Source organism: Thalassophryne amazonica, chromosome 5, assembly GCF_902500255.1.
Source record: "Thalassophryne amazonica chromosome 5, fThaAma1.1, whole genome shotgun sequence".
NCBI classification, from domain to species: Eukaryota; Metazoa; Chordata; class Actinopteri; order Batrachoidiformes; family Batrachoididae; genus Thalassophryne; species Thalassophryne amazonica.
Window position 1 is genome coordinate 105,470,287 of NC_047107.1, and position 21,274 is coordinate 105,491,560.

Below are 21,274 nucleotides of genomic sequence, written 5' to 3' on the forward strand. Positions count from 1 at the left end.
AAAGGCACAGACGCGTTCCCATTGGCCAGTGCGCACTTTACAATCTCCTCTTGTTTCCAAGCTGCGCACCAGCACTGCGCTTACCTCCCAAAAACTCGAGCAGGAGCCAGACGCACACAGGATCCTGACGAGGCTGCAGCCAGAGGACACTGACAGAGGACTTGAGCCAAAACCCAAACACACAGCTTTTACGCACGACCGTTCGCACCGCTGCGCGCGTTTCTCCGGGTGTTTATTATTAGTTTGCAGTCTTCCCCCATGAAGTGAGTGTGTTGGTTCGCCTCTGTTTGTTGCACTGTTATATCGCTGCAAAAAAAAAAAAAAAAAAAAAAGGAAACCATGAGGTGTGCCGGTGAAACTTTATGGAGAGTGGCTGGCCTGGCTCTGACGGTGACGCTCCTGTCGGTGTGCAGCGCCGCGTCAGAGTACGAGTACCTGGGCTGGAGGTCGGATGTGTACAACGGCGGGCGCAGCTACGGCAAACCTCCACAGTGCGTGGACATCCCGGACGACCTGCGACTCTGCCACAACGTGGGCTACAACCAGATGCTGCTCCCCAACCTGCTGGAGCACGAGACGATGGCTGAGGTGAAGCAGCAGGCGAGCAGCTGGGTGCCGCTGGTGCACAAGAACTGCCACCCGGGCTCGCAGGTCTTCTTCTGCTCGCTGTTCGCCCCGGTGTGCCTGGAACGGCCCATCTACCCGTGCCGCTGGCTGTGCGAGGCCGTGCGCGACAGCTGCACCCCCATCATGCACGCTTTCGGCTTCCCCTGGCCCGAGATGCTCACCTGTGACAAGTTTCCTCAAGGCGACGTGTGCATGGCCATGACGCAGCCCAACGCCACCGAGACCACTGGACCCACAGGTACAGACGGGCCGTCACCTGGTCTCGTTCACACTCCGAACTTATGTAACCCCAAAGCATTGTTTTCACCCACGTGACGCACAGATGTGTTTTTTTTTGTTGTTGTGTCAACACACCAAACTTGACTGCGACTTGTTGCACATGCTGTTCTAGATCTGATCTGACAGATACGAGGGTTCGACTAAAGATTCTGGACCAGCGGGTCTGATTCTGATTCAGTTATGATCTCTGATGTGTGACTGAAAATCTTATAATCAGACACACCTTGCTTACAAACACAAATGTGAGCCAAAGCACATGAAAAAAAAAGAACTGTCAAACAAACAAAAAACTTTGTTGGGTCACTTCAACTAACAGTGTGAACATAATGTGTGCATGCATGTGTGAGAAGGCCAGCAGGAAATGTTCTAGCTGTATTGTTACAAACATAAAGAGTTAAGTACATTTTAGCCACCATCAAATCTGCAAAATTATAGCCTTTTTAAAAAGTTTTAGTCCTTCTTATTTGATATTTGAAGTTTTTTTTTAAACTGAATTGTAGCTTTTTCCTTCAAATCTTGATATTCTGCGTCATGTGTATAGCTTCTGAAACCGGCGAGTCTGATTCGGCTCTGATCTCTGATGTGTGACTGAAAACTTTCAGATCAAATACAGGTCATGTGAACTGAACAAACTAAGGTAAAAAAAAAAAAAAAAAAAAAACCCTGACAAACAATTAGATCTGAAAAAACAAAACAAAACAAAAATGCTTGGGTCAGTAGTGTGAATATATATTTGTTTGGTGAATTTTAGGTATTTGAATATTATTTGGTGGGACCAGGGCTTAATGGATGTATTCTGACAAAACATTTATGCAATGATATTCATGTGGTTAGGGGAGACTCGAGTAAATAAATAAATAAAAATTTGCTGTCATCCAAATCTGCAAAAATTTATCCTCTTCGTAGTCTACTTTAATATCTGGTCTTTACAACCTGAGTGATAAGTTTTTCATTTAATCTTTAAAAATCTTTCTTTATGCCATTTAACACCAAGTAAAATCAAATTAACACTGCCAGTGTATATATGGTCCCGGACCATATATACACTGGCAGTGTTAATTTAACAAGGTCATTGTTAGTTTACACTGGTGATTTTTACTGTGCAGGATTACCAGAAAACAAATAAACTGAAAGACACCAGGGAAGAACTTATGGAGTCATGAAGTTGTTGGAAAGAGATGTTTGGTGATGCCAATACCTTTGCAGGAAAATGAAGGTCCAAGTCAGGAAGCAACCGGACCCAGGTCTTATTTTTATTTCCATGGTGAAAGAAAAAACAATAAAATGAATGAAACTGCAATAAAGTACGGTTTGGTATAAGAGTAAGAAGAATTTATTAAATTTGGGCAAAGAACAGTCAAAAAGCACCTCAATGCCAACCTGACCATAACAGAAACAAGGAGTGGTGGGAATGATTGTGAGCAAATCTACAGGAACTGAATTACAATCAGAGCAAACTATTTAACAGCGAGCTCAAATATGGCCAGATTTTGCTGTTGTTGTAAATCCATTACCATAGAATTGTGTGAACACACACTTCATGAAACTGCTTAAATCAAGAGCAACTGCTTTGCAGAGAAACCAGCGAGCCGACACTTTGACCACTGTGCACATTTGGCAGCGTTTGCAACTAAAAGGGTTTGAAAATGTTGTTTCAGGGGTGCAGGTGTGTTTGCACATCAAAATACACAAATGCAACCTTTTTGGGGGGTGGGTTGGAGTTTGGTGTGAGGAGGGGGTTGATTCACCCATGAACCTCAGGATTTGTTCACACTTTAAATGTTTGCCCACCCTCTGCTTTAAGTCTAATCTGTTTCCAGCCAAAGGCAATGAGAGTTCTGCCTTGGATGGAGTGGAAATGTAAGTTGCCTGTGATGTTGTAATATTGAAAAGCTCAAACAGATGGTAATAATTTAATTCAAGGTGTTCAGTGAGCTGCAGGATAATACTGGGAAAGGATCCAGCAGGGGGGGGGGGGGGGGGGGGGGAAGTTGAATACACCTATTAATCCCCATTTTGTGCTGAGAAGTCACTTAGAAAAATGCACCAAACTGGAGAACCAATGGAAAGATGAGAAATAATTTGGAAAACATGCTGATGAGAAATGACATGCGAGCTACATTTGTGGAGAAATAGCACGGACCCCCCATAACTGTCATCATTATCTACACTAATAGCTCCTTGACTGCGGATTCCTCAAACCTGTTGGGATTCTGTGTGTGTGTCCAGTATGAAGCAGAGTCTGAGTCGAACCGTTTTAAAGCAGCTCATGCAGTATCAGGGGAGGATGTTGTAATGCAGCCCAGGAAAAAAAAAAAAGTCAAGCTGACAAATACCAGAGGAACTCTGCAAAAATGCACAAACGCAACACCCCTGGAGAAGATAATGCTTTGGCCCTTTGCAAAAAATTGGTTTGAAGCTACAGTTCTGGTTTTGAAGCAGTTATCCTGCCAGATGTGTAGGTAACGTGTAGGGGAGGGAAAGTACAACCGCCTCTTTCACGTCAACCATAAAATCGAAAGAATTTCCATCATCACATCGTCAACATTTATTTTTCAATCGTAAGCTGTAAATACGCCACTTGAAGGCCTCCTTTGCAGAACGTGCTGCTCATAAATGGGGGGACTGTGGTCCACCGAACGACGGGTGAAACGGCATCCTCAGTCACACAGCGCTCGCTGTATGTGAGGCGTGCTGTGCAAAAGGTGGGGGAGCACAGCCGCTGACTGACACGGTGGCATGGACGGAGGCCCAGTTTTCTGACAAAAGGGGGGAAAAAAGCTCCTTTTGGTGGGGTTAAGAGGACCCACACAGAGCTCCAGGCTACCAGAAAGAACCTGTTATTGTTTGTTATCAGAGCTGGTGATAAAATAAAGCTCTCAGCAGCCCAGCAGGAGTTTGAGTCCAGCCTGTCTGAGGAGGGAGCGCCCCCCTCCACAAGGATCCTCCTAATACATCCAGTCATTTGCCTTATAGGTCCACTGGTTGGCGTCCAAGTCTCATACCTACACAGTAGGACAGGATCCTAAAGACCTCGGTCCGGTTGCTTCCTGAATTGGACCTTCATTTTCCTGCAAAGGTATTGGCATCACCAAACATCTCTTTCCAACAACTTCATGACTCCATAAGTTCTTCCCTGGTGTCTCTCAATCTCAGAGGCCAAGAACCCAGAGACAGGAATGTCGCTACCGAGATAAGCGAATGTCTATACGTTTGACACTTTTGCCACATAGATAGTACACTTCTGATGGCTGAGTCCAGGAAGTCATTGAAAGCCTTGACCTTAGTCTTGAACCAGGACAATCGTAAACCCAAACATACCACTGGAATGACACTAGTGTTAAATGAGCAATTACTAAGAGAAGCTCATATAACGACATATTATTTCCATGGTGAAGAAATGTCAACCATGTGGCACATGATCCAGCACATGGGTGCCTCAGTGTTAAGGAGCCTAGTAGCTGGACAAGGCCAAGGCCCCTGAGTCACCTGCTGTGACAGATAGATGGTAACCTTCAACAGTTGGGGATGGATTGGTTGGAGAAACAAGCCCGTGACCCTGTAAACACTGTCTGTTTTCACACTGTGGTGTTACTCTCACAGGGTTACGTTAACACATGTAATGGACAACTGGTACCGGCGAGAAACCAGTGTATTTGTTTGACTTTTAAATGCTGCTCGCCTGATTCAGATACCACTTAAATCTGTTTAAAAGTGCTTTCACACCTACGCTGTTTGGTTTAGACTTTTGGCATTTTCACTTTGGTCTGAGAACCTTGAAAGCTGTCCCAGACCACAGTGTGGACCAAACAGCCAATTTCAGGTCCAGTCAAAGAGGTGATCTCCATTCGAATCGAAGTGAACCACGGTTTGGTTTATTTAAAGTATGAAAGCGTTCTTGTGGATGATTCAGATTTTTGGACCAATTAAAGCAGGTTCCAGTAATGTAGTCAACATATAGCTCAGTGGGATAAGAGCTGGGCTACCAATATGTAGACCTAGGTTTGATTTCCGTCACACTACCTGTCCCTGTCCTTGGACAAGACACTCTGTTGTCTCAGTCCACTCAAATTTAAACTGGTAACATCCTTGGCTGGGGGAGTAACCTGTGACGGACTGGTGTCCCACCAACTGGGGAATCATTGACTTGCATGTCTTATGTTGACTGTATCTAAGGATAAGCACCAGGCACAGATGGGCCTCAGGGCATAGATATGACTTCTTCCACCAAAGTAGTCGTCAGATCACCTTACTGGCATCTCTCAAAACAGAATTTCACTGTCTCACAGAATTATTAGATGGAACTTTATTGATCCCTTGGGAAGACTCCCTCATGAAAACTGAGGTTCCAGCAGCATTGTATAGCAGCACACAGGGTAAGAAGCACACAGAGTATTAAAAGTGAAAAAAAGAAAAACAATTTGCAAATATAAATCTAAATACAAATACACCATATAAATACCAGACATACTGATCAATACTGGTTTACTGGCTACTATTGTTCCTGTCATTCCTGTCCTATGTCTTCCTGTTACTCCTCCTCCCCCGAGTGAGGAGTTGTACAGTCTGATGACCTGAGAGACAAAGGAGCTTTTCAGTCTGTTGGTCCTGCACTTGGGAAGGAGCAGTGTGTGGCTGAAGAGGCTCCTCTGGTTGCTGATGACGGTGTGCAGCGGGTGACTGGCATCATCCATAATGTCCAGCAGTTTGTCCATTGTTCATTTCTCTGCCACCTTTACCAGAGAGTCCAGCTTCATGCCAACAACAGAGCCAGCCCTCCTGATCAGTTTGTCCAGCCTGGGTGTCCTCTTTTTCTGTCAGCAACCAGCAGCGTTTGTTCACTTGGTGAACAGGAACTAGTCTCATGTGAAGATGTTGCAACTGATATGAATGCAACAGCAATGAAATTAAGTGAAAAGAACCTGCACACATTTTTCCTCTACAGAAAAACACTGTAATAATCTCAGAATTGTAGAGCAGGTAGATGAACGGATAAGGAGTTGGTTCTGCCACTATGTAGACCTGGGTTTGAATCTCCCTCATGCTACCTGTTTGCATCCTTGGATAAGACAATCTATATTGTCCCAACCCACTTGGCTGCAACTGGGTACCTGCGTCAGACAGCGTCCCGTCCAGTGGGAGTCATAGACTCTTATCCACTTCATGCTGCAAAATCTTGAGATAAGCACTGGCACCAATGGACCTCAGGGCCTAAACTCTTAGAACTGATGTCATACCACCACCAGATGTACCTCTGTCTTCAATTCAGTCAACTGAAAGTGTATTGAGTTGCAGTTCACATGGGTGAGGACAACAGGACATGTGTGTCAACATCTTTGGTCCAAACTTTCAGGTGTGAAAAATGATCCAAATGTGCTCAGAAGGTAAACTCATTTATCATTCTGATGTATTAAAGAAGTTAATGAAAGATGCATGCCATGCATACTCCGACTGAACATCTACTCAATCTGCATTTCAGACTATAATGACTCCATCTCATGATGTTTTCATGTATACCACATAATGTCAGATGATTATGAAATCATATAAGCTTTGGATCACTTCTGTAGCCCTTTTTAATTGCAGAGAGATCCTACAAAATTTGTTTTTCAGACTGTGGTTTGGTGTTTTTTCAGACAGGTTTGATGTTTTAACCGGCCCAATTGAAAAGTTACCTATCTGGAGACACTGCCCAAGAAATATTCCTACCAAGTTTGGTGAAAATCTGCTCACCTGTTTCCAAGTTATTTTATATAAACACACAAGTGAGTCATTGCAGTACTTTGGGCTACTGCTGGCATGCAGGGTAAAAATTATCTTGTAAAATATTTGCAGCTAAACAGTATTAGTTTTTGGCAAAACATATTTGGAGTAGTTTTCTTCCTTGTTCTTTCGAGCCTTGTGTTGTACCTTTTGTTACACACACACTGTTATAATTTCTTCCACATTTTGGGTACTTCTGTTGCTAAAGGTGAATGAACAATGTAGCATTTGAATGAACAGAGATGGTCCAAAATGACCAGTGTTTTGTCTTTATCTGTCTAAACATAGGGGAGAGCGAGTATTTACAGCAGTTCTTAGTTACAGCTGGCTATAAAAGTCGGAGACATTCCTCGCTGAGGTCAGGTCATCAGAGCACACAAACACCAGGAGACCAGACGAGGGAAAGCATGAAGACATCAGATAGAATCTGTGCGAAGCCAAAGCATCAACATACGTCCAGTTTTGGCTTTTCTCTGCTGTCAGATATTGACATCACAGTAGTGGGCGGGGATATAGTTTTTATTTATTTTTTTGTGAGGAGTTTCAAGTCAAGATTTCCTGTTTTTTTAACTACATTTTCGATGAGGTTGAGTGCAATTTATGGTTGCAGTTCAGGCAGTGAGCTTACAAGGAGACTGTGTTTTTGTTGCCATTTATCTGGATCACAGAGGAGTTGATTAAATTTGGTGTTATTTCAAATCGAGGGATAGAGCTTGCCTTTGATCTATGATTGCAGAGTTTAGATCCTGGTTTTGTTGATCCTGATCCTGCCTTTGATCTTTGATAAATGAGTCCTATTCCTTTGATCATATAATAAGAACTGCTCATTAGTTCATTGATCTGGATCGAAGGTCAATATGTGCTCTTGATCCTGAGAAAAACAGACAGCAACCTAGGGATGTGAATCGTACAACAACTCACGATTCAATTCGATTCCGATTCTTGGGGTGACGATTCGATTCAAAATCAATTTTCGATTGAAAGAGCTCTGAGAAATAGTTATATTACTTTAAAAATATTTATGTTTAAGAAAATGCAGCTTTACAATGTTAATCAAGTGATTCTAAAGATGTAAATTTACTTATCTGCTTTGCTTGTTCAGAGTTGGCTGCCAGTTTAGCGAAGTGATGGAGTGTGCGCTGGTCAGTAGTCGGCAGAGACCGCTGCTCCAGTTCATTTAAGCTCCAGGTGATGGCGTTGCATGTGGGCTTGAAGTGTTTCCGAAGTACTTGACTTTCATTTTGCAGATTTTGCACACTGCATAAGTCACATGTCAAGCTCTTACTTCTTACGCAGCAAATAATAAAATCCAAAATGCGCCCAAACATTTGCCTTCAGCAACGACTGTGCTGGCTGAATTAGCTCTTGTCCGCCATGCTAAGCTGCAGCTCGCGAATGTTTGAAGCACGCCGGACCCTCCCCTCGTGGGGACGCTGTAGTACAGAAGCCGTTGCCTGACAAACAGTACACGCAGCGAGTAAGCAAGAAAATGTTTAAAAAATGCTTTTTAAAAATCTATTTTTGGACATTTTGGATCGATTCAGAATCTTAATAAATAAGAATTGCGATTCGGACATGAATCGATTTTTTCTGGCACCCCTAATAACTTCCTTGAGAAGGTTCAAAGATCAGAAATTTGGATGAATGATCAAACGTCATCAATCAGGATCTAAAGTCAGGAGCAATGATGATCAAAGGTCAGTAATCAGGATCAAAGGTCAGGATTTAAGGTAAGCAATCAAGATCAAAAATCAATGATCAAAGTACAGTAAGATGAGGACGTACCCGTTGATCCTGAAGACAGGCAGACAAATATGGAGGGAGACAAAAACATGGAAAACATAACCTTCTTGGGGATGTTCAAAGATCAAGACTATGATTAAAAATCAACATCAAAGTTCTACACTCAGGATATAAAATCATGACAACTGGTGAGTGATTAGGATCAAAGTTTGGCAATCACGATCAAAAACCAGAATCAAAGGATGAAAGTTTAGTGATGAGTGATTAGGAGCAAACGTGAGCAATTAGGATCAAAGCTCAGGATCAAAGGCCAGCTATCAGCATCTAAGAATGCTAGAGATGCAATCAAAGAAATAACTGTGGCTGCCCACAGCTCCTAGTAGTTGGATTGTGTCTAACTGTAATTAGGATGGGTTAAATGCAGGGGACAAATTTTGTTGTATGTATGTATGTGCAATGAAAATAAAGGCTCTTCTATTCCATTCTGTTCTATTCTATTCTAACCCTCTCACAATGAAAAAGAAAGCGATAAAAGGAAGGACTGCTGGACTTCTGTAGCTGCAAACATTCTCTGAGTGTCCTTCTTGTTTTTATTCCTTTACATGTTGCAAATAATGTTAAGTATCATGGCCTTGATCTCGTCATTCCCTACCATCACTCATTCGCTCATCTTCAACTGCTTATCCGGGATCAGGTCGTGGGGGCAACAGCTCCAACAGGTGACCCCAGACTTCCCTTTCCTAGGCCACATTAACCACCTCTGTCTCGTGAATACAGAGGTATTCCCAGGCCAGTGTGGAGATATACCAGAGATATACCTAGTCCTGGGTCTTCCCACCTAGATGTACCTTGAACACCTCCCTAGGGAGGCACCCAGTGGGCATCCTTACCAGATGCCTCAGCCACCTCAGTTGGTTCCTTTCAATGTGAAGGAGCAGCGACTCTGCTCCGAGCTTCCCAGTGATGACCCAGCTTCTCGCCTTATCTCTAAGGGAGACACCAGCCACCCTCCTGAGGGAACACATTTCGGCCGCTTGTACACGCAATCTACTTCTTTCGGTCATGACCCAACAACCCTCATGACCATCGGTGAGAGTAGGAATGAAGATTGACCAGCAGATCTAGACCTTCGTGTTTTTGCTCAGCTCCCTTCTCATCACAACAGTATGGTAGAACGAATGCAACACCGCCCCTACTGTGCCGATTCCCCGGCCAATCTCACGCTCCAGTGTCCCCTCACTCGTGAACAAGACCCCAAGGTATTTGACCTTCTTCACTTGGGGCAAGACCGCATTCCCTACCCAGACTAGGTAATCCATCGGTTTCCTGCTGAGAACCATGGCCTCAGATTTAGAGGTGCTGAAGTGGAGGAACTACTCTCCCTACAACATGCACAGCCTTAAATAGATGGTTACTGACCCAACAAGGGGATGCTCGAGCAGATTAAAATGCAAGTAGCAATTTACTGCAGAAAGACTCAAGATGTGAGCAGAAAGTAAGAAGATTGTCATCTTGCAGACATGACGTGGAAAGGGTGTGTTTGATATCGAGCTAGTTTTAAGCAACTTTCATGCCACTGTTGGAGGCTAGATTTAGTGTGGTTCTTCCAAGTACAATGTGAAAGGTGGATTTTGTTGTCTTCTTCATACCTTCTCCATCCCTCACGAACGAGAATGCAAATATTAAATGACATGTTGGTGAAAGGGACCTTCATGATTTTTGTCACTTTTCAAATTATTTCAAAACTGCCTTTTAATTTCTTTTTCTTTTTGCTTCAGGTTATTCGCATGTCTGCCCTCCATGTGACAATGAAATGAAAACGGATGCCCTGCTGGAGCACATGTGTGCCAGCGAGTTCGGTGAGCAGCCACCCAACAACCACTGCAATGCACACAACATGTGTATAATACTCACCCCACACCTCATTCTGGGCAGTGGGCATGTCGGATTGTCCTGCTCAATACCTGTAGCATGAGCATACACAATTCACATTTATATTTCAAAATCCCCTTTTCCATGAGTCATGCACCTGTGGGGTTTATGCAAAAATACTTTTATACACATCAGAAAAGAGTAGACTCCCTTTATACAGAGAGTTACAACATGACGAGCCAAAAAATATAGTCATGTGACTCGTGGAGCCATCTTTAGGCCAAATTTGCATTAAATTTTTAGCTATCTGCGTGTATATCGAATTTATTCACTGAAAATGCTGGGTTGGATGTCTGTCCTGTATTTTTTGTTGGTTTTATGTCTTTGTCTAATCGATCACTTATGTTTGCGCAACCGACATGTGTGGAGTTCATTGCATTGTATATTATAGATTTGCTGTATTGCATTTAGTAGTTGCATTCATTGCTGAACAAGAATAAAGAAAATGTAAAGTTGAAACATGAAGCCTGACAAGAACTGTTACCAAATTTAATATTGCAAAACACTTAATTTGTACATTGAAAGAATGGATCAAAGTGCAGTTTAAAAAAATTAGCATATATTGCAAATTTGACAGCTTAACTATTTATAAATTCATTTTGATTGTACCTGTACACGGATCTGTTGCTGGTTGTGGTTAAAGGATTAAAAAAAATGTTGAAAAGGTTAATTTACTGTGTGCATCAACCAAGAGCCTGTGTGTGTGTGTGTGTGTGTGTGTGTGTGTGTGTGTGTGTGTGTGTGTGTGTGTGTGTGTGTGTGCGCGCCCTACTTTGTTACATGTGATATGTCCAAATTCTCTCCAGGCATCATGAGATAACCCATATTATTATTGGTACTATCATGGATAATTACATGTGGTGGGGTGGTGACCAAGTGGTTAATGCATTAGACTTCAGTGTGGAATGTTCCTGGTTCAAACCCCACCCCTGCCGTTTTCACTATATAATGTGGAGTTGCGTCAGATAGGGCATCCGGCGTAAAACGTGCAAATTCAACATGCAGATCCACATCCGATTTGCTGTGGCGACCCCGAGTGCAAACAAGGGAGCAGCCAAAGGGTCTTACTATCATAATCACAATAATCAATCTTCTCACTTCTTATCTGCTGCTCAGTGTTTCAAACAAAGTTGATATTGGAGCTTATACTCATAGACCTACCTCTCGACACAAATTCAATAAACAAACAAAAACAAAACAACCCCCCCCCCCCCCCCAAAAAAAAAAAAAAACTACTATTCAAAGTACTCCCTAACCTGTCCCGTGCACTGTGCAAGCATCGCTTCAGCAGTTCTGCACAATTGGCCCCAAAATGCCAGTGTATTCTCATTTGTCACTACTTTCTCTATAAAGGGACTCTAGAAAACTGTTGGGTAATTCTATGATAACAGAATTACAAGGACAGCAAAATCTGGCCATATTTAGGCTCTACATTAAGAATTTGCTCTGATCAGTGTTGCCAACTTGGCAACTTTCTTGCTAAATCTGGCAACTTTTCAAATCCTCTTGATAACTTATTTTCTCAAAAGTGACTAGCGACAAATCTAGCTACTTTTCCTGGCATCACTGGAGACTTTTCTGGTGTTTAGTGAGTCAAAAGCGAAAGCACTAGCCTCTGTTCTCACAGAGTGGCAGCTCCGCTCAGTCCGCTGCTGCTGTAAAGCCACAGAGCTCCATTGCAAAGCATTGAGCCGAGGGATATCTACAATCCTCTGCCTTCAAACACTCATGCGCGGTGCCTCCGCGGCTGTTCCCGCATTGAATGGCAAACCTTACTTGTACTCATACAGCCGACTTATCTTGTTTACTGCGCTGTGCATGTGTGATTAATTAGTCTCCAGACTTTGAGAAGCCCTGGCCTTGAGAAGTTATTTTATTTTGAGAATGATGGCCAATTGTAATGGCAAAATAAATAAACAAACCCAGAATCAAATTTTTTTTAGTTCTCAATATTATTAAGGTACAGAGCCCGCCTAGGGGCATGGTGGTTAATTTGTTTTGGTCCAGATTATTGCATTCCCTCGCAATATCTTTTGCATTCCCTCGCAATATTATTGCATTCCCTCGCAATACCGTTTGCATTCCCTCACAATATTACTGCGTTCCCTCGCAATAGTTTTTGCATTCCCTCGCAATATTACTGTGTTCCCTCGCAATAGTTTTTGCGTTCCCTCGCAATAGTTTTTGCATTCCCTCGCAATATTAATGCGTTCCCTCGCAATAGTTTTTGCATTCCCTCGCAATATTACTGTGTTCCCTCGCAATAGTTTTTGCGTTCCCTCGCAATAGTTTTTGCATTCCCTCGCAATATTAATGCGTTCCCTCGCAATAGTTTTTGCATTCCCTCGCAATATTACTGTGTTCCCTCGCAATAGTTTTTGCGTTCCCTCGCAATAGTTTTTGCATTCCCTCGCAATATTAATGCGTTCCCTCGCAATAGTTTTTGCATTCCCTCACAATATTACTGCGTTCCCTCGCAATAGTTTTTGCATTACCTCGCAATATTACTGTGTTCCCTCGCAATAGTTTTTGCGTTCCCTCACAATACCTTTTGCGTTCCCTCGCAATATTATTGCATTCCCTCGCAATAGTTTTTGCGTTCCCTTGCAATACCTTTTGCATTCCCTCGCAATATTACTGTGTTCCCTCGCAATAGTTTTTGCGTTCCCTCGCAATACCTTTTGCATTCCCTCGCAATATTATTGCGTTCCCTCGCAATATTATTGCATTCCCTCGCAACAGTTTTTGCATTCCCTCTCAATATTACTGTGTTCCCTCCCAATAGTTTTTGCGTTCCCTTGCAATATTAATGCGTTCCCTCACAATATTACTGTGTTCCCTCGCAATAGTTTTTGCGTTCCCTCGCAATACCTTTTGCGTTCCCTCGCAATATTATTGCGTTCCCTCGCAATAATCTGGGCCAAAAAAAAAAAAAAAAAGAACCACCATGTCCCTAGGCGGACTCCGTATTAAGGTGTTCTTACTCACGTTTTTGTCTCTCCAACAATGTTTTTTTTTTCAACAAATACTTTAGCAACAAACGAACAAAGGACAAGGCCACAATAACATTTACAGTATTAAAAAAAATATACAACAACACAGTAAAGGCATTCTTTAACATTAATTCTCTTCAAATAATTCCTTATAGAGTGTGGCAGTTTTATGACATTTGGGAGTGTCTATAAGCTTAATTCTGCTTATACATTGTTCATATTCAGCCAGAAGTCCATGTACTGTACATTACTTTTCAATACTCTGCATTTATGAATATGGAATTTACCAAACAATATTAAAAGGTTGATAATTATTCAATGGTCTCTCCCACAATGTCTTTTTTTTTCCTACAGCATCTGTTATGACACCATACTATGCAAATAATATGCAAATTATATGATGACATCATTTAGCGATTTCTAGCAACTTTTCAGACAGCCAATTGCTACTTTTCTTACTGAGGAATTGGGTCAGCCCTAATTAACCACTCTGTAAGTCTCAAACTTTCATGGGCTTTTTTTCCTCAAATATCAGAGACTGATTTTTTTCTTTCAAATATTTACTCCCCCTGCTCCGAAAATCTTCTGGTCGGCCCCTAATGAAAATATTTTTAATATATAATGGGGATGTGTTGGGACGTCATCGGTTTCCACGCATCAGACTTACAGAGTGGTTAATTAGAGCTGGGCGAGGAGTTGGCAACACTGGCTCTGATTGTAAGTCTATTACCAGAGAACTGCCCAGATGCAAATAGTCATAATCATTTATAATGTTCCAGACTTTTGGGTTAATGAGAAAATCAAAGATAACTCCATCAAAACTGAAACTGTTTTCTCTGTCCAGTTTCAAAGAATTACTGGTTTATATGTAACGTGTAACCAAAGTTGGGTAGGATTACTTTGAAAGAATACCTGTGGATTACATGTATGTATGTACATACAGTTGGATTACTTGTAATCTGATTACTTTCGGATTACATTTCAAAGTAATCCTACCCAACCTTGTGTGTAACACTGCTAATGATATTAAAGATGGTACATGTTCTGCACATCCGTGGTGAGCACAGCTAACAAAAAAGTTATCCGAGATAGCCGTTAATCCACAAACGGGAAAGAAGAGGAGAATGGTTGCCAAGGATGAAAATATCTTGAGACTGGCACAAAATAGTCCCAAATACTTACATGTTTATCAAGTTCTGTTAACTTAAATAAATATTTGTGTGTTAACTCAATGTGTGGGACCATGGTATAAGCGGATTAAACAACTCGAAGCCGTGCATTATACGGTTTGAATGCACTTTGTGGAGTAATACGTGTTCTAGACTCCGCGTCGTGCATTCAAACCGTATAATGCACGGCTTCTCGTTGCTTAATCCTTACATGACTTTAGGGTTCACAAACATTTTTGACTGTTAAAAATTATTTTTAAAATGTTCTTTGACATAAGTTTAGCAGAACTAAATGTAACAAAAATCCACTAATGGTTTTCTAAGTGATCTTAAAAGCTAACCTGCTAAGGAACAGTTGACTTTGCTAATTAGTAGTTAGAGGATTTGTGGGACTCGGTCCAACAGTGCTGATCGCATCAAAACTGTTCTACACAGACGAGCCATATGCAATGGTATTTGTGGTTGTTGCGTTCTTTCATTTCAATTAAATAAAAGAAAATGGTGCAAATACATTTGTTCCACACCTTTGAATTGTTTGGCGCATGGTCAAAAGCACATAATGCAAGTGCGTTTGGGATGTGTCCAACTCCACTTATGCTCTTTACACAGCGTACAGTCTGATTGCAAAGTAATGTGCAGGGCACAGAGGGCTTATATTTAGTCATTTCATAAGTTATGAGTGTGTGTTTAGGAATAACTCAATGTAACCGTGAGCATTTGGAGCACACCCTGCCCTCAGATATTATACAAATAATGAATGTTTATGAGTTCAATGTTAGGAATATTTGAAAGCTGGAACATACCATTCAACGAAGCGAAGCCGAGTTGAATGGTTTGTTCCAGTTTTCACCAAATTAAATATTCGTTCCATTGGAAGAATGTAAAAACATTCATTATTTGTTTTATATAATGACTAAAATAGATCCTTGTCATTTGATATTTTATTAATTTATGAACAACAGAAAAGGGACTTACATTTTGGTGTTCCACTGCTGCTAAAGTCCAAATTGTGACATGTAGTCCGGTGATGCAGTGCACTGACTTTGTGTAGTTCCTCAGTCCATCCAAAAATCACATCAGCTTTTCATGTGAACAGCTCTTCATGCATCCAGACGACTTACAGCAGAGTGGATTTTGTGTGTGTGTGTGTTAAAAGAATTAGCACCATTCATTAGTTCAATCAAATTGTCATCTTGCTTGTGTTGTGTCCTGCGCGTGTGCACACACAACCGAGTTGGCGCTTGTGCACGTGTACTACAAAAACGACTGTGTACATCCTCAGTGCCGAAAAAAAAATCATGTTAGAAATTAGTCACGCTTTTCATTCTAACTTCCTGCTAACAGCTTCCAGACAGTGCAGTGGATTTGTTTTATGTGTGTGTGTGTGTGTGCGTGCGGACTGCAATGGTACCAAACGTATGGAGCCAAAGTTGCACTCTAAATGGAACCAAACTGCACTCTAAATGCAATGCAACACAAATGGGACGATCATGTGACATACAATGCACCAATCAAATGACAAGGATCCACTCAGCCCTTATATAATCTGAGATATTAGGGTCAGTCTTTCCACGCTTGGTGTGAAGATGGGACGCAGCGTTATCCAGCCTGTATTATATAGCGGCACACACATGCACGCATGCGCGCACGTCCTTGTACACGAGCGCATACGTGTTTGTGTACGCACATTTACGCGCACACGTGATCACGCACACACGCACGTCCTCATGCACGCACACGTGCTCGTGCACGTGCATGTATGCGCACCCACACATGATCATGCACGCACACACACACACACACACACACATGTGTGCGCATGCACACACAAAACCAATCCACTGTGCTGTCTGCAGGCTGTTGGCAGGAAGTTGGAATGAAAAGCTGGACTAATTTCTGATGTGATTTTTTTTTTTTTCACTCCACTGAAGATGTACACAGTCTTGCCTTGCTGAATGGTGTGTTCCAGTTTTCACCTCATGAAATATTCGTACCACTGAACTCATAACCATTCATTATTTGTATACCGCACCGCCTCACGCCGAGGCAGGGTGTAAGATCGCTATTAGTGTGTGAAGAGATGTGGCTGTTTCCTGTCAAAGATTCATTAACCTGGCTTGTTTAGAATGGTGTTCTAAATCAAATCAACCATTTGACTCCCTGTTGATTCACTGATGTTAATGTACTTTGTTTTAATGAAAATAAGAGAACTGTTCCAAGGAGCACAAAGTGAATAAACAACGACCAGACAAAACAAACTTGAACCAAATGATCCAAAACATATTTCATTCCTTCATTAAGTGGCTGTAAATTGGCTGATTTGTCAGCTTGCAAGAGAGAGCTTGTAATTATCTCAGGAAAAGTGAGCAAATGAAGAGTCTTATAAGTGAACAGATCCATAAAATGAATTACTTTTGTCATTGCTGGTGTGCGGAGGCCAGTTTGAAAAACATGAGGATTCAGCTGCGGTTCGTGGATAAATAACCTCGGGCACACAGTTTCGGCTAATTTCAAACTTAAATCACAGCCATCTCTCAAATCAGTCTGAGTGAACAGACGCCACATATTTTCTTGCTTCAGATTCATTGTGACTTTAAAACTCCACAATAAACACACTTAGAGTATGTAAGTTTGACTGTTTTTTTTCCACATGCACATCCTATTTTTGGCCATATTTGGTATTTTCTATTCTACTGAGTCAGACGTGAGGCTCATGCCATGTGGGCTACCTGTGATTTTCTTTTAACACGGGGCTGCTGGTTAGTAAAAGTTAAATGTGAGAGAAAGTAAAGTGAGGAGTGATTTTTTTTTTTTTTTTTTTTTTTGTGGCTCTTTGGGCTCTTTTGTGTCTCTGGTATTATATGGCTAATGAATTGGGGTTGTTAAAGTCTTTGTGTCAGCTCCTCTCAACAATAGAGAGGCTTTGTTCTTGTCTGAGCTCATTGTAGAATACCGTCTGTCTGTAGTAGTAGTAGTTCACAATATTTTTACTTTTAACAACATGCTTTTGATAGACTAGAATACATTAAAACAAGTTAAAGTCATTGATGAATAGGTTCATAAACTGACATAAATCTGATGAATGTACTCAGCATAAAAGAATGAGTTATTTTGCCCAAAATGTTTTGCTTCCTCATTTTGATCACAGTTGTGTTATTGTGCCACAGTCCATTGAGAATATACAGAATTAGTGAGAAATGTAAAATGTGTCATGTAATGTGGAGTACGCAATTGAAAATGAGTGAATGAATACACAGTGCATGGGGAAAGTATTCAAAATGCCTCACTTTTTTCCACAATTTGTTGTTACAGCCTGATTCCAAAATGGATGAAATTCATTTTTTTCCTCAAAATTCTACACACAATACCCCATAATGACAATGTGACAAATGTTATTTTGAGATTTTTGCAAAATTATTAAAAATAAAAAAAGCTAAGACTAAGTCTTCACACCCTTTGCCTGAGACTCAGAATTGAGCTCAGGTGCATCCTATTTCCACTGATCATCCTTGATATGTTTCTAGAGCTTAATTGAAGTCTACCTGGGGTAAATTCAGTTGATTGGACATGATTTGGAAAGGCACAGACCTGTCTACATATAAGGTCCCACAGTTGAGAGTGCATGTCAGAGCACAAACCAAGCATGACGTCAAAGGAATTGTCTGTAGACCTCTAAGAGAGGATTGTCTCAAGGCACAAATCTGGAGAAGGGTACAGAACCATTTCTGCTGCTTTGAAGGTCCCAATGAGCACAGTGGCCTCCATCATCTGTAAATGGAAGAGGTTTGTCCTCCAGGACTCTTCCTAGAGCTGGCCGCCCATCTAAACTGAGCGATTGGGGAAGAAGGGGCTTAGTGAGGGAGGTGACCAAGAACCTGATGGTCACCCTGTCAGAGCTCCAGCATTCCTCTGTAGAGAGAGGAGAACCTTCCAGAAGAGCATCCATCTGTGCAGCAATCCACCATTCAGGCCTGTATGGTAGAGTGGCCAGATGAAAGCCACTCCTTAGTAAAAGGCACATGGCAGCCCACCTGGAGTTTGCCAAAAGGCACCTGAAGGACTCCCAGACCATGAGAAACAAAATTCTCTGGTCTGATGAGACAAAGATTGAACTCTTTGGTATGAATTCCAGGCATCATGTTTGGAGAAAACCAGGCACTGCTTATCACCTAGCCAATACCATCCCTAAAGTGAAGCATGGTGGTAGCAGCATCATGCTGTGGGGATGATTTTCCATGGCAGGAATTGGGAGACTAGTCATGATTGAGGGAAAGATGAATGCCGCAATGTACAGAGACATCCTGGATGAAAACCTGATCCAGAGTGCCCTTGACCTCAGGCTGGGATGACGGTTCATCTTTCAGCTGGACAATGACCCTCCGCACACAGCCAAGATATCAAAGGAGTGGCTTCAGGAAAACTCTGTGAATGTGCTTGAGTGGCCCACCCAGAGCCCAGACCTGAATCCGATTAGACATCTCTGGAGAGATCTGTAAATGGCTGTGCACCGACACCCCCCATCCAACCTGATGGAGCTTGAGAGGTGCTACAAAGAGGAATGGACAAAACTGCCCAAAGATAGGAGCACCAAGCTTGTGTCCTCATATTCAAGAAGACTTGAGGCCGTAATTGCCGCATCAACAAAGTATTGAGCAAATGGTGTGAATATTTATGTACATGTGATTTCTTAGTTTTTTTTATTTTTAATACATTTGCAATAATTTCAAAAGAAACTTTTTAATGTTATCATTATGGGTGTTGTGAGCAGAATTTTGAGGGGAAAAACATGAATTTATTCCATTTTGAAATAAGACTGTAACAAAGGTGTAGAAAATGTGAAGCGCTGTGAATACTTTCTGGATGCATTATATCATAAAATTAGTACCTCCAACCAGCTTCTCCCAACTCTGGGTCACCACAGCAGGTCAGAGGTGGTCCTTCATGTTTATTTTGCACAAGGTTTGTGCCAGATGTCCTTCCTGATGGGACATAGAGAATGAGCTGGGGTGGTCTTGAACCAAGAACCTTCTGCTCTGGAAACAAGCACACCTACCCACTTGGCCACCACCCTGCCACCTGACCTTGTGATATCCTAAAATGTCTTGATCACACTCCTTTATGGCTCCACCCCAAAATATAATTACATCTGGTGTGAGCAAGACACAACATTTTCATCAATTTCAGCAAAAATCAGCCCACTCCTGAAACAGCCTGTCTGTAATTAACAAATAATATCACTAATACCTTGGCTCTTGACTTTCCTCCACAACTTTTTTCAGAATAGCCAAAACATATCCAAGATTCTTGGAAATTAGTTTATTCGATTTGGAATAATCCTGCTTATAAACCAGTAAACATCCAAAACAAGCAAGCAAAGAAAAATGGGAAAAACTCTCCAGAGACAGGTGTGCCAAGATTGTGGCATCATATTCAAGAAGTCTTGAGGCTGTAATTGCTGTCAAAGGTGCATCAACAAAGTATTGAGCAAAGGGTGTGAATACTTATGGGCATGTGATTTGTTAGTTTTTATTTACAATAAACTTTTAAAAATTTCAATAAACATTTCTCATGTTGTCATTATGGGGTGTTGTACGTAGAATTTTGAGGGGAAAAAAAGAATTTACTCCATTTTGGACAATGACTGTAACATGACATGTGGAAAGAGTGAAGCATTGTGAATGCTTTCCAGATGCACTGTGTGTGAGTGTGTGTGTGTTACATCATTTATCATTTGTTAAATTAATTACCAAAGACATTCAACTTGACCTTTTGCTTGTTTTATATCTTATGATATTGTAGCTGTGTTCTTCCACAGAAAGGCCATGTTTGAGTTTTATGTACTTGTCGCCGTAATTGTTTTGTTTTGAGGTGCAGGATTTGCATTTGTGGTGAAAAATGAACCCACAGTGAGAAAGACGTCACACAAGTGGGAAAAAAAATGCCCTGAAATGGCTTTGGGGTTCAAGGGATTTTTACTGATGTGGAAAAAGATGAAAAAGTGAAAGAAGGTCTTTAAAATTACTGCAGTGGAAACCACAATAAAAATAACACTAAAAACAAACAAACAAAAAACAGGAACATTGAAAATTTAGGCAACTTTGGAAAACCAGTGCAATACTTGGACATAGAAAAGACAATGTAACATTTTTTTAAACCACTTACATCAACTAAAATGCTGTTATAAACACTTCCAGGAAGAATACACCAATAACACACACATGAAAACATCTTGCATTTTGTGTGCATCATGCACACAAAATGCAAGATGTTTTCATGTTGCATGTGCTGGCATAACTAAAGCTTGTGGCAGCCTGAATTCCAGGTGCCACATTGAGCAAAGATTGACTCAGTGCACACTGAAAACAGACTTTCACCTAGTCCTGAGGAAAAAAAGAAAGAAATTGCATTTGTTTAATGAATTGCTTTGTTGTTTGACTCACATTTGGGTCTTTGCGTATTGGTTTGCATAAAGAAAGTTGCACATTACTGGCTTGTTTCATCTTGGATGAAAACAGATGTTTTATATCCTTGTCATAAATCATGCCACCAGATGACGTTAGGATACGCACAACGATTTAATACCTAATACACTAGCAATAGAGTGTATATTTATAGCTAAATACAGTAACCTTGCACTCTCTCTCTGTCACAGCTAATGAAAGCCTCAAAACTCCAGAGTGCTTCAAATGATGTGATATCGTACCTTGATATTTAAGGTCATCATTGGATAACTTTGTATGCAGTGATGCCGGTAACGTGTTAATATTA

At 41.4% G+C, this 21,274-nt stretch overlaps 1 protein-coding gene across 1 annotated transcript in view; it reads left to right on the forward strand.

The window, feature by feature from the left end:
- Positions 1-339: 339 nt before the first annotated feature.
- Positions 340-21,274, forward strand: part of sfrp1a (secreted frizzled-related protein 1a) — a 55,210-nt gene continuing 34,275 nt past the window's right edge. The window contains exons 1-2 of the mRNA XM_034171033.1: positions 340-865; positions 10,191-10,271. Coding sequence (XP_034026924.1) covers positions 340-865; positions 10,191-10,271 — 607 coding nt within the window. The remainder of the gene's footprint in view (positions 866-10,190; positions 10,272-21,274) is intronic.